Below are 17694 nucleotides of genomic sequence, written 5' to 3'. Positions count from 1 at the left end.
TCTGTAGAGAATCTGGAAATAAGAATAAAGTGGACTAAACATTGTTGCTGTTTATTAGCACATAGGGCCAGGGATTTTTTTTTTTTTTTAAGTTTATTTATTTTGAAAGAGAGAGAAAGCATGAGCAGGGGTTGGGGAGAAAGAGAGAGAGAGAGAGAGAGAGAGAGAATTGCAAGCAGGCTCCGTGCTGGCAGCACAGGGCCTGATGTGGGGCCTGATCCCAGGAGCTGTGAGGTCATGACCTGAGCCCAAGTCAGACCCTTAACTGATTGAGCCACCTAGGTGCCCTGCAGTGATTTGAAACAAAGATAGTGAATACATAAATACTTCTTCCCTTCAGGGTGGGCTATTTCCACAGCCCCACTCTTTTGGGATGTGTCACCGACCACTCACTAAACATTTCATAAAGATACTAAATCTTGGTTATCTTTGTATGTGAACTCTTTTTTTTTTAAGTTTATCTTTTATTTTTGAGAGAGAGAGAGAAAGTGCAAGTTGGGGAGGGGCAGAGAGAGAGGGAAAGAGAGAGAATCCCAAGCAGGCTCCACACTGTCAGCGTGGAGCCTGAGGTGGCGCTGGAACCCATGAACCATGAGATCATGAGCTGAGCTGAAGTTGGGCGCTTAACCGAGCCACCTAGGCGCCCCAATCTTTGTATATGAACTCTTAATGCAGTACATGCTAACTAACAGATACTTAGTGGCTCTTTGTTGAATGCAAGTGAGTTGGCTTTTCTCCTGTGCTTTTTGTGTGGAGGAAGCCTCAATTATTTAAAATCCTTAAGTTGAGAAATTCATGATATTAAGCATAGGCTGAATAATAGTTAAGAAAAATTGAAAACCTCAGTATTTGACTGACTATAGTTTCTTTACTAATGAGGCATCAGTACAAGGCGGTCATACATAAAGATTATAAATGAGGAGCGCCTGGGTGGCTCAGTTGGTTAAGTGTCTGACTCTTGATTTCAGCTCAGCTCATGATCTCACTGTTCTTGAGATCAAGCCCTATGTCGGGCTCTGCGCTGACAGCAAGAGCTGCTTGGTTCTCTCTCTCTCTCCTCTCTCTTACCTCCTCCCCCACTTGCGGTCTCTCTCTGTCCCTGTCTCAAAATAAACTTTAAAAAAAAAGATTTCAAATGATATCAAATAGATATGATTATTGGTAAAGATAAAAAGAATACACTGAACTAATATAAATTTCTTTGAAATAATTTTATAACTCTTTAGGAAGTCTAACTTAATATAAATATACTTTTCCATTTCAATAATCTTGACCCTAAAAGCTATCATTATTAGGATATCCGTGAGCACAGAGTTTTTTGGTTTTTTTTTTGTTTTGTTTTTCCTTCAATAAGAAACAAGGAAACCAGAACACCTGAGTGGCTCAGTCAACTGAGTGTCTAACTTTGGCTCAGGTCATGGTCTCACAGTTCTTGAGTTCAAGTCCCACATAGGGTTTCTGCTGTCAGGACAGAGCCCACTTCTGATCTTCTGTTTCCCTGTCTCTCTGCGCCTCCCCGCCGCCCCCCCCCCACTCAAAAATAAATAAACATTAAAAAAAAAAAAAAGAAACAAGGAAACCATTCACAATATTTGCCATAGCATTTTTAATTTATTTGGTGGCTATATTACCATATCATTTGATGTTAAAAATTTCAAGAAAACAGTATAATATTAAAAATGTAATTACTCCATTTCTTTAAGTTAGTGATCAAACTATAGAACGACTTTTAATAATTAATTTACAACTTTTGCACTTAAATAAGTTATATTTATATGAATGCAAATATAATTACACCCTCAAAGTTTAGCCAAAAGTGTTCAGCCTTTATATTTAGGGGATCTTAATTCTAATGTGGTTGCATAACTTTGGGCATACATATTAACCCCCCTAAGATGCAATTTTCCACTCTGTAGAAGAGATAATAAAACTTCTCTGGCCACAAAATACTGTGATTAAGATGTTATATGTGTGAGAACTCTATACAAGTTCTATTTTAAAAAGAATTAACATTAGTTCTGTATATATTTTCTAATACGTGACAAAATTAAAATAGAATGAAATGTTTGTTCAAGAATACTCGCCTTGGAACTTAGTATTCTATTTTATATTAGACATAAAGTTTAGACACACTGAGATAAGTTTAAAGAATAGATATTTATGTGTGAAATTGAGATAGTCAGTGAATAAGATGAAACTAAATGAACATGACTGATAAAGAATTGTGGCATATCGGCAGGTAGTCAACCTTTTGGTCATTGCCTAATTAGAAAGCATAATCTTCTAAATATGATTTCAAAAATTTCAGCAACACATAATACTACTGTAATTACAGTAAATGTATACATTGCAATGAGAAAAATGGTCTTCTCAAAGTGTTCTGGCACCATGCATTTTATAATAGTAAATTTTTCCCCAAAAGATCCAGCATCACACAAGTAGAGAGGTTTAACTTGGAAACCAAAGAGGTGAATCTGAAGCCAAAATGCTATCACCTCTAGACTAATTCTTAATAAAACAGAGAGGATATAAATCACAGTGTAGACAGGCTTTTGAAGAATGCATTCTTGATTGATGCTTTTACATGCAGCATAAAGATGGAAAATAGCGCCAGGAACCAGGACAATCACTAGTTGTAACGCCCAGAACACCTAAAGTATGTCAGAAATATCTTAGTCAAATCAATCCACATGTTACCAAAAACACACTAAAGAGACTGTATCTCAACAGAAGCAAACTTAAGAATTCTATGTTTCATAAGTCTTGCAAGCAATAAAAATAATATGATGAAGATAGTATTATTGAACATGTTTACTTGCTAAGATATTTAAAATGTTAAACATCTTAGTAATTGTGAAAATGTCATATTTTGCTGTCATCATCTACCAATTATTAATTATAGTGAAGTACTTTATTTTAGTAGCTACCCAATTTCCATTTTCTAATTACAGGTCTAGAGTATAATTCTAACATAAATAGATAACAGAATTCTGGAGATGGAAGAAACTCTTGACCAACTCATATTAATTCACCTGAAATATACAGCCAGTTAGAGAAAAAGTAATAATTCTACAAACAATGCCTGTTAGGACATTCTTCATCTTATTGTGACATTATTTTACATTTAAAAAGAAACCAATTTTTATCCAGTGTAGAGTAAGGCTTACGTGCCCACAGAAAAACTTACCTGTGGAGTGATTGGCCTGAACTGATTATAACAGAAGAGATTTATTTCTCTTTTGTCTGGATCACAACTGAAGTGCAAAGCCTCATTCCCATAGACCGCAAAGCCTAACACACCAAGGAAGAACATTCTTACTGATCCAAAGAATAGGGTGTGGAATTGACCAATCACAGTTGGAGGCTTCACCTGTTAGTGATTTTAGGAGAAAAAAATGTTTTGACAACAAACATTAAAGAAGCACATGTTAAAGGATGTTTTCTTGATCACATTTAAAAATATTTAATATTCATGAATTTCTGAAGCAAGATATAACTTTAGACATCATTAAACCCAATACAAATTCTGCATTATGAGATTGCCCAGCCCTTTTAACTCTGAAAATATGAAATGCAACTATCAGGGACACATTGCTAATCAAATGTATAATTTTGGAAATATTTAAACAGCTCTGAATTCAATGAATATCCTTACCCCCCTAATCCTTCTGCAATAAAATCAAGAGAATCTTAGAATATCTGGGACCTCTTTTAGAAAATGAGATAACAAATCTAACATTAAACTCATTGGTATGCATACTATCTGAACAACCAAATGATGTTTATTTAATTGCCATTACAGCTTATTTTCTACTTCTTAATTATTGAATTGAGAGATAGTGAGCTACTTTAAAACACTAATAGCTAAAAGTACTTCCTGAATTATTCAGGATATAGTTTTAAATTCAGCATATTTTGAAGTATATGGTTGATGTTTATATTATTCTCCATATATGTAGATGTTCTCATTTATCAATACTTATGCAAATCAGATTAAAATACAAGACAAGACTCAAACAATTATTTTTGTTTGTTTTTTGTTTGCATAATACTTACACATCCTTCATAGAAGTTTTTGATGTAATTTAGAGACATGTCTCAGGAGTTGTTATCCTGGCATCCCTGTGGGTTAATTCTTGACCCACAGTGCCACTTTGCTTCTGCCAGAATCAAACTCATATTCTCCCATGACTCTTACAGCAGAAAACACTTATCACTGCAAATTTCTCTCCCCTCCTCCTTTTCTGTCTTTTTTTTTTTTTTTTCATAGATCTCTGGGGCCCCAGTCAACTTTCCTATCTCTGTCCCAAAGCAAAACAAAAACAAAGAAAAGCTGAGGGCATGTGTTCAATCTAATAATCCCTTGACTTACACTGTCAGCATAGCCAGCCAGCCAGACGGGCATGCTAGCAAAGCAAGAGGCCAGCTCAACAAGGGCTCTGAACACTCAGTGCCTCTCAGTTACCTGAGAATTGCCTATTGGTAAATCAGTGGACTCTTAAGCTTAGAGTTTTCTCCAAAACGTCAAGTGATTTTTCCCCCTCCCCCTCCATTTAGGTGTATCTGAAAAGATAAGCACATAGAAAATATTCCTGATTCTTTCTTGTTTACCTTTATGGAATAGAACTAATTTCTGGGACATTTAAGAAATTGTAACAGATTATGATAGGTGTTACAGCATCGGATATTACTGATGTGTTGCCATATTTATCTTCTTGTCAAACGCTTACCATGGACATAAAAAATCTGTGGTTAGATCTCTATTCTAAGTAAAAGATGGTTTCCTACCAACCAAGATAAAACCGGGATCTGGCACAAATCGTGTGAACAATCCTGCCTTCCTTTCTTTTGTCCTTCAGTAGATACATCGTCTGCTAGGCATTATTATGGGTGCTGAGATCAGCAGAGGCCAAAACAGATAAGGAGATGCCTTCCAACTGATATATCTGTATAATATCTTCCACCCACTGATACTTCCCTACAGCCAATGGTGAATCAGATCTGCTTCCTTTACCTGCATTTCTCATCTTTGTTTTGTGATCTGCAATCTGTGAGGGCTGTAACTCTAGACAACTGCACTGCTCTCCTCAGCAAGTGAAGAAGCAACTGTATAACACATGCAGTTGTAGCCAATGGGCAAGGGGCAGTGGCCTTGTTAAATCGGTGTTGTAGAGGATAGGGAAAAAAAAAACATGGACAACGTAATGATCCCTCAGAGCTGTTGCATGAGAGCAATTGGTCTATATTCTCATCTTGTTCAGAAAAAGAATTCCAGGTTTGCTGTGTGTCAATTCCTATGAAGAAGCATCCAAAAGCCAAAACAATCTTTTGCATGGGATGAATTCTTCTTTGATTTCTACCATGTACAGTAATGAATGTGATCATTTAGACCAACATATGCTAGGGTCAGACAGGTAGAAACCGTCAAAGTCTTCCTGTGTTTTTTCAGAGATGAGCAAAAATTGGCTTGGACCTTAATTGTGTGAAATTGCATGTGTAGATGGGAGAAACACGGTATCATTTTCATTGTTGGGATCCATGTGAGGCCAAATAAATAATACTGCTCTTCCCTTTATAGGTTATGATTCAAATGAGTCATAAGACAAAGGAGTAAAGCAGTTGGAGGCCAGAATAGTGCCCTTATTATACTTATCACCATAAAGATTATGTTGGAGGAGGAACATGGTTTATCTCTTTGGGAAAGTGTGATTCCTAGGCAGACACAGGTGCAGGCTTGGTCAGTGCTGTATCATGGCTGCCTTCCCTGCATGAAGTGCCTCCCTCCCTCTATGAGATTTATGTATGAGAACAGAGTAGAAGTGCTGATGTCTGTGGACAACTGGCTCCCAAGGGGAAAGTCCCAAGAAATGATGAAAGCCTAGTTTTACCTTCCAAATGTAAGATAAACTCACCAGATAAGACGGTGGCTATAGTGATGCTGGCCTCGTCGTATGCATGGCAATTAGTAGAGCTGTTAATTAAGACGACAACCTGAGCTGCTTTACATGCTAAGACGTGCAGAGTACCAGGAACAGGAAAAAAAAAAAGGCAATCCCCAATGTGCAAGCATCATTTAGTCCTCTGCTTGGTTTAGGTTTGCTAATATTAGGCAAAGCCAACCCAGATTTGAGAAATGGCTACTACCTCTTGAAGGATCTGCAGTCATATTGCTTAGTACCAATATCCGTACCAGTTAAGAATTATTTCATAGCAAGGCACTCTCACATTTAATGGCCAAATAGCAAACATTCATATAGCTCATGGTTTGAGTGGTTATTTCTCCTGGTCTGGGTGGCTCAGTGATCTCTGCTGGGTTCTTGCATGCGAATGTGGTCAGGCAACAGGTCAGCTGCTCTGTGGATTATCTGGGATGACTTAACTCACATGCCTAGAGGTTGGCAGACTTTGGGGAGAGTGATCAGGGTGACTAAAGCACATGTCTGTTTGTCATTCTGGAGACTGGCCCAGACTTCTGTTTGTGGAGGGCGTTACAGAGTTTCCAAAGCAGAAAGAATTGTAAAGGCCAAAGTGCGAGAGCATTTCAAGCCTCTGCTTGCTTCAGAGGTGCTAATGTCCCACTGGCGAAAGCAAGTCTCACAGCAAACTAGGACTCCAGCTCTTAGCAGGAAGATCTGAAGTTACATTCCGATGGCGAAGAATTTGTAGTGATTTTACAATCAAGCCTGAGACTGAAGGGCATTAATTGAGGAAATCTGATATTCAAGAATCATGTCTGTTTCAAAATGCATTTTGGAAATCAAGGATTTGTGCTTTCTTCCTAGAAAAGCCTAGAATCAATTAATGAAAACTACAGTTTGGGGCCATGGGTATATGCTGCCCACTGAACCCTTTCTTCCTGATGTGAAAGGGACGGGAAAAGAACTAGAGCAGATGGCGTGGGGGGGGGGGGGAACTGGTCTACAATAAACATCCAGTAACAATGTATTAGCCTATGGAATGGTTTCTATTTGCTATTAAGTATTTAAAACAAATGGTCTCCCTGAATTCTTGCAGCTCTATTCTCTTACAGGTCTATTCTACAGATAGGGCCTAGAGAGGTTAAGTAACTTATCCCGAGTTACAGTTAGTAAGTGGTAAAACCAGGTAGTGAAAGATAGTGAATGAATTGCCTGTTAACTGGTGGGGCTACAGGCACATGAGAATATTATTAGGCTGGTTACTAGGACCTTGAAACATGAGGAATTAAGGGGAAATAAGTCCAGACTTTCTTATTTTCTCCCGGGAAGATCTCAGGGGTTATTGGGATACATAGCAGCTGGATGGTGCTCCAGAGCTTGGCCATTATCCCATGCTCCTGGCCTGACCTCAACAGGAAGAGGAAAAGCCAAGCAGAGAACTAACAAAGTATAACGCGTGCCAGGGGAGCACTTGAGAACCATGAAGGCTTCCACAGAAATTCAGCTAAGTTGCTTTCTCATTTGGTGTCCATGTGAAGAGGAGGAACCATGTGGTATCTGAGGCCATGGGCTCTGGAATCAGAAAAACTATATTTGAACCCTGGTTTCACAACGTGGTTAGATTTGAAATCTCAGGAAAATTATTTACCATCTCTGAATTTCATTTTCTCCAACTAGGGTTGATGGTACTATTTACCTCACAGAGTTACTGTATGGGGATTATTAAAGCATTTGGGAGAATATTCCTCCTTTCTTTAAAAAAATTTTAAATTTTCATTCATTTTTGAAAGAGAGAGAGAAAGAGAGGGAGAATGAGTGGGGGAGGGGCAGATAGAGAGAAAGAAACACAGAATCCTAAGCAGACTCCAGGCTCCGAGCTGTCAGCACAGAGCCCAATGTGGGGCTCCAACTCACGAACCGTGAGATCATGACCCGAGCCGAAGTCAGATGCTTAACCAAATGAGCCCCCCAGGTGCCCCAATATTCTTCCTTTCTTTACTGAGACCTGAATCTATTATTTTCTATTAATTTTTCTTTTTTATGCAGATTACATAATGTTAACAAATTAATCATCCTTTTTAAGCAAGGAAGAGTCACTGCTTTCTCTAACGTAAAGAATATTTGTGTTGGCCATAAGAACATTTTAGGAAAGAATGAATAACATATGCAAATCCCATATCTGTTTGTTTTTTTTAACATTTTTGTTGGGGTATAATTGACATATAACATTATATTGGTTTCAGGTGCACAATGTAAGGATTTGATGTTTGTATACATTGAAAAATGTTTTTTTCTTCTGATAAGAACTTTCAAGATTTACTCTTTCAGTAACATTGAAATATGCATGTCTATTTCCAATGTCTCTCCTCTATCTCTGTTTAATCTTTTTGAGAGGGAGTGTCTCTTTCTTTAGAACCTCCTAAAATGCCAAGATATGGGCTTCTGCTCAGCAAGACTAGTGAGATTGAACCCTGGAGGAGCTTCAGTAAATGTAATCATTAAAATGTACCTCTGCTCTCCTAGCTCCAAAGGTTTTTTAAATGACCAAGTCACTCCCATCAGTTTCCTAAGTAAATGGTCTAAAATTTGAGGCAGTAGCACTAGCTTGCCTAGAGCTTTTCATTGTAGCAGAGGAGTGAAGAAAGGCCCGGGTATTTTTCTACTATGACTACTGCTGCTACTTCTTATACACACATGTACACACACATACACAAACTGCTGACATTTATTCATTACTACTGTTTCCAGTAGTGCTCTAAACCATGGGAGTCTTGTATAATCTTTGGCCAGATACTCTTATTTCTGAGATTAAGACCATTTAAGACCTGTGTGGTCTAGACCAGAAAGGGGATAAACCTCTAATTTTGTGCAGAAACCAAGATAGGATTGAATGAAATAAAGGTGCAGAAAAGCACTAGTTATGCTGGCTAACACATATCAACCCATATATATTTTTTATTATTACTAGTTACAAGTTGCTCTAAATTAACATTTTAAATTTAGTCACATGTTTTGTTTTGTCTTTATTTATTTTATTGTATTGTATTGTATTGTATTGTATTTTATTTTATTTTATTTTATTTTATTTTATTTTATTTTTTAGAGAGAAAGAGCACACAAGTGGGGAGACAGACAGAGGGAGAGAGAGAGAGAGAGAGAGAGAGAGAGAGAATCTTAAACAGGCTCCACAGTCAGTGTAGAGCCCAATGAGGTGCTTGATCCCATGACCCTGGGATCATGACCTGAGCAGAAATCCAGTCGGACACTCAACCAACTGAGCGACCTAGGCACCCCTGCACGTACTGTTTTAGACCTATGCTTTTCTAGAGTTTGTGCTTATTCACCCTTATTTTTTTCATTAACCCAGTAAATATTGATTACCTACAATGTCAGCTTCTATGTACATTGTTGAGAATGTGTGAGAATAATACAGACCTTGCTTTCATGGGTCTTATAATAGCATATGTGCTTATATGTATAAGTAAGTATGTATGTATGTACATATGTATAAATATATGTGGTTTATATAATGCTGGTAATTTGCTTAAAATGAAGAATGATTTATGTGCAATACTTCAGAGTATGGTCACAGACTATCTTGGCTTATTTTACATCTGGAAACAAGGAGAAATAATCTCTTTATAAGTTTCCTCTCTAGCATTCTTTGATTCTCAGAAGTTCTCATTGTGTTACAGTAATTTACCCTCCTCCTCCTGAGATATCCAATGACTTTTGAATGGGATGAAATAGAGATCAATTTAGGTACTCCCAGTAGTAGATTTCACAGAAGGACAGCTGAGATAAGGCAATCTGGACATCTGCCTCAATTCATAAATCACAATCCTTAACCAATTCACATCTCACTGAAATCTCTGACCTGCCAAAATTGGGTTTGTCTTTCTGCATGAATAATTTATGTTCTCTGGAATGGAACTGGGAATGCCTTAGCAGAAAGGGTCAATAGCCAATCATGTTATTTTAGGCAAATGATTTAACTTGCTGGGTTGCATTTCCGGGTCTCCAAAAAGAATAGGCTGGATGCAACAATCTGTAAATAACTTTACAATATTGTGGTTTTAGGATTCTAAGTCTTGTAAACATTCTTGGAGCTACTGTACTTGCTGTGAGATTTATTGTCAGTAATTTGTATGTTGCCAATAATTGCTTGACCTAATGGTTAAATTGAAGACCTCAGTTTTCTTCTTTATCAGTGAGTTTATACATTTTAGATATTACCAATATGCCTATACTGTATGGCTTATAGTTATACAACACATATGACTTCTTTCTTTTTTGGATGCTTATCTATACAGTCAAGCCCCATAGGAGAATACAGTCTATAAATCCAGAAGACCTGAATTTGTGTCTTTTTTACCATCACTAGTTGTTATTTAAACATTCTGTGTTAACTCTCTAAGTTTTAGTTTTTCTAATTACAAACTCTTACCCAACAGATGACATGATTGAGAGAGTAGATGAGGTAATATCTAGCAAAATGCCTGACACATAGTTGATTTCCCAATAAATATTATTTTTGTTCTTGTTATGGAGACTCTACTCATTGTATCAAACCTGAGAAGTATACAGATAGGTATACTTGAATCGGCAAACATAGATTGAATCACAGCTTGTGATAAAAATGCCTAGGGGGAGCACCTGGGGTGGCTCAGTTGACTGAATGTCTGACTTCAGCTCAGGTCATGATCTCACAGCTTGTGAGTTCGAGCCCTGCGTCGGGCTCTGTGCTGAAAGCTCGGAGCCCGGAGCCTCCTTTGGACTCCGTCTCCCTCTCTCTCTCTCTCCCTCTCTGCCCCTCCCTACTTGTGCTCCCTCTCTCTCTCTCTCTCTCTCTCCAAAAATAAATACACATTAAAAAAAAATGCCTAGGGAAAATGAGCTAACAACATTAAACCTCACTTTCCTGGGAGTTGCTTAGCTCTCTGGATCTGTAGATTTGTTTTCAATGAATTTGGGGGCAAAACCAGCCATTATTTCTTCAAATGTTTTTCTGTCCTTTTCCCCTCTTGTTCTGGACTCCAATTACATATATGCTAGAATGCTTGATATGGTACCTGATCCGCTCTAAATTCTTCTCTCATTGTGTGAATAGTTATTGTAATGTCAACGGATCTTTTCTTCTACAGGATCTCATCTAAAGTTGATCCTATTCAGGGCATTTTTATCTGTGATATTGTATATTTACCTCTGGGACAAGGGTCAGTAAACTGAAGCCCATAGATCAGCCACCCCTTTTGTGAAGTAAGGTTTCATTGCAGCATAGCCATGCCAATTCATGTTGTCTGCAGTTGCTTTTGTTCTACAAGGTCAGAACTGAATAGTTGCAGCAGAGATTATGGCCCATGAACCTGAAATATTTACCATCTGGCTGTTTAAGAAAAAAGTTTGCCAACCTTTCTAGAGCCAATCCTGCTCTAGAAGTTGAATGTGGGTCTTTTTTTAATCTTCTGTTTCTCATATCATCTTGTTAATATTTTCCCCTACCCTTTTAAAGGTAAATGGGATACATTTTAACAGCTGTTTAATGTCCTTGTGTCTAGTTCCATCATTTCTGTCATTTTTGTGTCATCCTAATGATCGATCTTCCTCGTTGTGGGTTATATTTTCTTATTTTTTGTATGCCTGGTAATTTATAACTGGATTCCTAACATTTTGTGGGTTGTTGCAATTTGTTGTTTTCCTTTCAGTGGTGTTAGAATTTTTCCTCACATGCAGGTAGGCTACTCAAATCAGTTGGCTACCTTTCAGTCGTGTTAAGATGGGTTTAGATTAACTTGCAGTAGGGCAAATCTAGGTTCACAACTAAAGTAATATGTATGTATGCTGTGTATTCTACAGTATATACCTTGCATTACAAAGTCTTTCCACTCTGGCTGTGGAGACACAAACTATTCTCAACCCAGTTTGTACTTCAACTCTTTATGGGTGGTTCTTTCTCTGACCTTGGGAAGTTTCTTCTATGCTTGAGCAGATCAGTACTCAGTCAAAGCCTCAAACGAACCCCCACTGCTGATCTCCAGGGTTCTCTTTGTTTAGCTCCTGCCTCTATCATACTCTGTTCCCCAAATTCTACCCATCTTTGTCTCTTTAAACACTGATTTCTAATTCTCAATTCAGTGAGGCCAATGAGCTTTGTTAGGGTTTCCATTTCCTGAACAGTGACCTGAGCTGCATGTAGGCTTGCTTGGTTTATTTCCCTTTCCCCAGTGACTTCAGTCCTGTGCTGCTTGTCTTCCAATGGCTGTCTCATATTTTACAATGATCCTTCCTTTTGGGGGTCCAGTTTTCTAGTTGTTTGTAGCAGAAAGCAGAAAGAACATCCGGTCCTCATCACTCTATTTCTACCATAACACAAAAGCCTTTAAAACTAGTTTCATGGTTCTCAACAATGTTCAGAAGACTAAAGGTCGTGGGCACTCTGAATAAATATAATTTCTATTTTGCAGTATGCGTAATACGGTAGGTCTTACTTTATACTTAAAATTTAGAAGTCAACAGAATACTACCCAAGTGTCAAGTGGTATAAGGTCAGCAACAAGTCAAACTGCATTGATAGTTTAGTAAAGTTGCTCAGAATGAAGAAGTCTGAAGTCCTTCATTTCAAGCTGTACAACTCACCAGTTGTGTGATGTTGGAGACATTTCTTCTTTTTTTCATGGTTTCAATTTCCTATCTATAACAACAACAAAAAAGTAATGCCCATCTCATAGGGTTGCTATTGGGATCAAATGAGATAGATTATGTATTTAACATAATATCTAGCACTGTAAGTACAATATTAACATAAATATTATTGTACTGTTGTTGATATGATTGTTATGGAGAAGGTGGTCATTTATTGTACTGAAAATGAGTCTGTAGGCCTTTAAGTACCCACCATGCTAGAGTCCCTGGAAATTCTTTGTGCTTTATCATTTGGATGAAAGCAGACCAATTTACTTGGCTGCAACTGACTGGACCAGCTCTTAGGGCACCAGCCAAAGTCATCCATGAACTGACTTAACTCAGAAGGTCAAGCCTAACAAGGTCTTATTTAAATGGGGTTAGCATGACTGAGTCGTATCTCCCTTCCTTGTGTATTAAAGGCTATGGTATTTTTCCTATATGCTATCCCCCCACTGCTGGGAATATTGGCTGCTGGCCGGGTATGACTACATCCTTCAGAGCATAGCCTTCTTCTGCAGGGAGACTTCTCACCTGAGCTTGTGTTCCTTGCCAGAGGGTGACACATGGCCAGAAACGTGCTGAAGCAGAGCCGAAAGGCCCACTCCCATTCCATTTCAGAACAACTATGAAGGGTATCTCAGTTCTTGGAATGATGGAGCCTTCAGGCACAGGCACAGTGTTTCTTCATCTGCTCAGTCCTGCCTTCCTCATTTCCTTCCAGGGTCAACTCCTGAAAGCACTTCGATAAACCTCCTGCATACGTGTTGCCATTTCAGAATTTGTTTCTATGAAACCCAGACTAAGACACTTGGGGAACATGAGAACCTGCATCTTATAAATGTGATTTTGGAGGGCTCTTATCTGAAGTGACCACAAATTGCCATTAGCAAACGAAAACCTTTGACCTCGGATTGGCTATGTGCATGTGATTAATATTCTTATTAGTAATAGTAACTTCATGATGACTACGAATAGGAGTGTGTTAGCATACACCTTCCAACATGTTCAAGTTTTCATGTTATTTCAAATTATTTCAATGCTAAAAGAGTTAGTGAGCATTATGGCACTGTGACTGGATCCTTTAGATTTATTATTGGAGGTTATTCTCATTTTTCTGAAAAATATTGAATTTTTAAATTTGGGCATGCCCAGTTTTATTTATTTATTTTTCATGAACCAGGTTTCTGTAAAGAGGTACACATCTGATAGCACAAGGTTTTTTTGTTTTGTTTTGTTTTGTTTTAATTATTTCCTGTAAACTCAAACTCAAAAAGCTCATGCCTAATACTACTCTTTGTTGGTCACTTTCCCTTATTTCACACCAATTTTCGTCACTATAAGTTCTGTAAATCATCAATTTGTTGTAAGTTTTCAATGTTGGACATACTGAGAAATTGTAAATACTCCTGTTGTATGCTTTCACGTGCGGAGAATTTGTGATTCTTCTATGTTTGGTAACTGCTGCTTTATTTTACTATATGTTGACTCCTATTTTGTGTTTTTGAAATTCATAGCATTCCTTTAATTTGTGAAATGCTTATACAATCAAACTTTAGTGCATATATTCAGTCTTATGTGCACCAACTCCAGATTACTGAATTAAAACCCCGTGCTAAATTGTTGGGCTATCATTAGAATTTCCATTCCTTATTCCCTTTGTGACATGTTACCAGGGAAAATTCATTGCTTTGAATAATAATGAGCTGGAGACAAATTTAGCCTTTGAAAGCTGATTAATGCCTTTCTCTGTTTTGAACACGTAATATATAAGCCACCTTTACTTCTTTTTATAAGGAAAATTTAATGGCCATTTTTCTATGAATTCCTACTTATTAAGTATTGGAATGTGCTAATTTATCTTTAAAATGCTAATATAGATCTTGGGATGGAAATGTACTGGAGCTAGTAAAATATGAAACCATATGTGAGATGACTTTGTTAATATGCTACTGACTATAATTATTTGAGTTTTATGAGTCATATGAACTAAAACCATCACATATTCTGATAGTTTCAAAAAAATGATTTTCCAGCTTTATATGTTAGGAGTATAAACTTTTCCAGGTGTATTAAAAGGTCCTGTGAATATCTAGTCACCCTATGATCACAAGCATTCTTTGACACTGAAGTGAATGGATACCAATGCCATTTTTTGTTGGTTATCAAGATACAAATAATTTAAGATGAGTGTTGTGCTGTTTCTAATAGCATTTTTTATCTGTAAAATTAATATGGGACTTCTTAACTTATTTTGGGTGAGGTGGCAGGTTTCTAGCAATATTAATCATGATAACGTTAGAGGTTTATTTATTAAAAGCAATTATATTAAGGATGAAGGTAATAAATATGGAGTTATTTGGCTAACAGCCATTCAACTTTACGGTAAGTAACAATAAGCTGAAAGATGACTTTGTGCCAACAGATCTGTTAAAAACTTGTAACACTGAATTATGAATACAAACTTAAATGGATAAGAAAATGAAAATTGTTCATTTGTTATCAAATGACCTGAAAAGATCTTGTAAAAAAGCAAGACTCTCTTGGGGTCAATTCCCTGGAGTTGATAGAGCAATTTGGAATTGAATGGTATCACAGACATGATATAGAGCCCTTCCATTGATTGCTGATACGTGAGAACTCAAAAGTATCAACAATCTATTAGGGTTTTGAGACTGTCAGTAGGGGCACCTGGGTGGCTCAGTCAGTTGTGTCTGACTTGGCTCACGTCATGATCTCACGGTTCATGGTTTGAGCCCCACATGGGGCTCTGGGCTGGTGGTGTGGAGACTGCTTAGGATTCTTTCTGTCCCTCTCTCTGCCCCTTCTCCACTTGTGTGCTCTCTCTCCCTCTCCCTCTTTTTCTGTCTCTCAAAATAAATAAACTTAAAAAAAAAACTATCAGTAGATGTGTGGTTCTATTAGTTTACCCGTGAGTCCTTCATAAAATATAGAAATCCTTGGTCTTCTCTGTGTCCAAATAAGATTTTAATAACTCTTCACATCCCCTTGGAGCCAAATATCCTATATATATAGCTTCTTATAGTAACTGTAGGCTGAAGATATATTTTTGTGTAGACGTGGGTAAATGTGTTTGGGTAAGTGTATCTTTTTGTGAGATTAAGAGACTGCAGAGAGCCATGGATATTGAGGTTCTTTCTTTGATTTAACATTTTTGTAAAATCACAATTCAAGGTCTTTGGATAGTTTTTCACAACCATTAACCCTATATCAAATCTCAAAAGATCTTAGTGTTTTAACTCGATGTCTACATGGAAAAATATTAGAATAAGAACTTAAAAAAAAAGCGTTCATAGGAAGAAGGAACAATAATGCATTTCTAGTGACTGATTATCTCTCCCCTCCTCTTCCTCTACTTCTACTAGTGTAGTTCATTCAGGTCTGGTATTAATAGTTTGAGGTTGTCTTCTTACTGCCATATTACCTGCTCAAATGCTTCTACACCCAATGTCAGAATAATTGTCCTACATGTGGTTTTGTTGTTTCCCTCCAAAACCCTCTTTGCTCCCCAAATCTTAATCACCAGAGACTACATGCCTTAATTTAGCATTTGGAGTATTCTACAAGTTGGCCTTTTTCAGTCTGTTCTCCCATCCTTCTAGAAAATTCTATGCTTCAGCCACTCCAGAGCATGTTATATACTTCAAATATGGCTTCTTTTTCTTTCCATATGTAGATCCTTTGCATTTTCCAAAAATGTCCTCCTATTTTATCTTCCCACCATACTGTTTATTTCCCTCATTAAAATCTTACCTATTTTTTATGGCTAAATTTAAATTTCTTATATCTATGATTCCATCTCTGATCAACTGAGCAAACAGCAAACTTTCTCTCTGAATTTTCAAAACATTTGGAAACATACAGGGCTAATACTAAACAAATTAGAAAACCCACTTCATCTGGACGGACAGTCCCATAGGCACACAGCACGGTGAGCAGACTGATTAGGAAAAGGACCTCCTAAACCTTGTAGATGAAGCTCCTTGCCAGAATACGGGGCTTAAAGAATGGAGATTTGCTAGACTTCAGTTCTCTTTTCTGTCACTGTCTGGCTGACCTCAGATATATTATTTTACCTCTCTAGGTTTAGTTTTCTTCCCTGGGAAATGGGGATAATAATATGAAATTCATACTATCGATAAGAATAATATATAAAATAATGAATGTAGATGTCTAGCTGGATATTTGGCATACAAACTCTAATCAGTAAACTGTATTGACCTTCACAATTATTATGTTTTATGCTACCATGGTTAGTTTCAGGGTTAGTCTGTTTTTCTCCTTGAATTAAAGTTTGGGGTATGGGAATTAAATATATTTGTAGACACAGATGCACTTTTGTTTCTTTGACTGAAATGTTTACTGATGATCATTATTAGATCAGTACCTCTTAAATAAATATTAACAAGACTATGTTTCTTGAGCCAAGATGTTATTTTCTTCTGCTGTTGATATTAGCTAGATACATATAGACATATGAACCTAGAGAGAGAGAAAATAAATATGAGGAAGGTAGTAGTCTTATTAATACCCTGACCTTGATTTAAAGTTATGATAGATTTTGAGAAAGACATTTGTTAGTATGATCAATCATTCCCATTCAACTAATGAGAACATTTTCCATTTTCTGAAAGACAATTTGTGAAAAAATATCAGATTACTGACCACAAAAATGTCAAAACCACCTAGTTATCTGGAAGAAACAGCGATAGAGATGATTCTCCATACAACACCAAAGAAAAAGACCTTAGCCTTGACCCACGGAGATTGCCTTCAAGGCAACAAAGTAATTTATTTTTCCGACCTAAGCTCATTCAAATTCTTGTCTTCTCTGGCAATATTGCTTTAGGTTATATTCAGTGGACCAAATTCATATCAGTCTTTTAACCTCTCCAGAGCACTCTGTAACTGTATATATCGGCTTTGAGTGGAACTTTTCCTATTTCATAATTGGGCTCTTCATGCCAAGAAACCTTTGGGGGATGAGGAGGGGCAGCCAGGAAGATATGAATGTAGGAGGGAATTGGGCCAAAGGAAGATATTTGTTAAACATTCGTATATTTGCTTTGGGAGA

At 37.2% G+C, this 17694-nt stretch overlaps 1 protein-coding gene across 1 annotated transcript; it reads right to left on the bottom strand.

The window, feature by feature from the left end:
• Positions 1-1625: 1625 nt before the first annotated feature.
• On the bottom strand, positions 1626-4290 carry GJE1 (gap junction protein epsilon 1). Its single transcript, XM_043590545.1, has 3 exons — positions 4057-4290; positions 3188-3370; positions 1626-2651 (listed from the first exon to the last, which is right to left on the bottom strand). Exons 1-3 carry the CDS (start codon positions 4093-4095, stop codon positions 2256-2258), a joined length of 618 nt encoding a protein of 205 aa, XP_043446480.1. The 5' UTR covers positions 4096-4290; the 3' UTR covers positions 1626-2255.
• Between the last annotated feature and the right edge of the window lie 13404 nt (positions 4291-17694).

This window comes from Prionailurus bengalensis, chromosome B2 (assembly GCF_016509475.1).
Source record: "Prionailurus bengalensis isolate Pbe53 chromosome B2, Fcat_Pben_1.1_paternal_pri, whole genome shotgun sequence".
NCBI classification, from domain to species: Eukaryota; Metazoa; Chordata; class Mammalia; order Carnivora; family Felidae; genus Prionailurus; species Prionailurus bengalensis.
The sequence above is the reverse complement of the archived record's forward strand: the minus strand, read 5'-3'. Positions and strand labels throughout refer to the sequence as shown.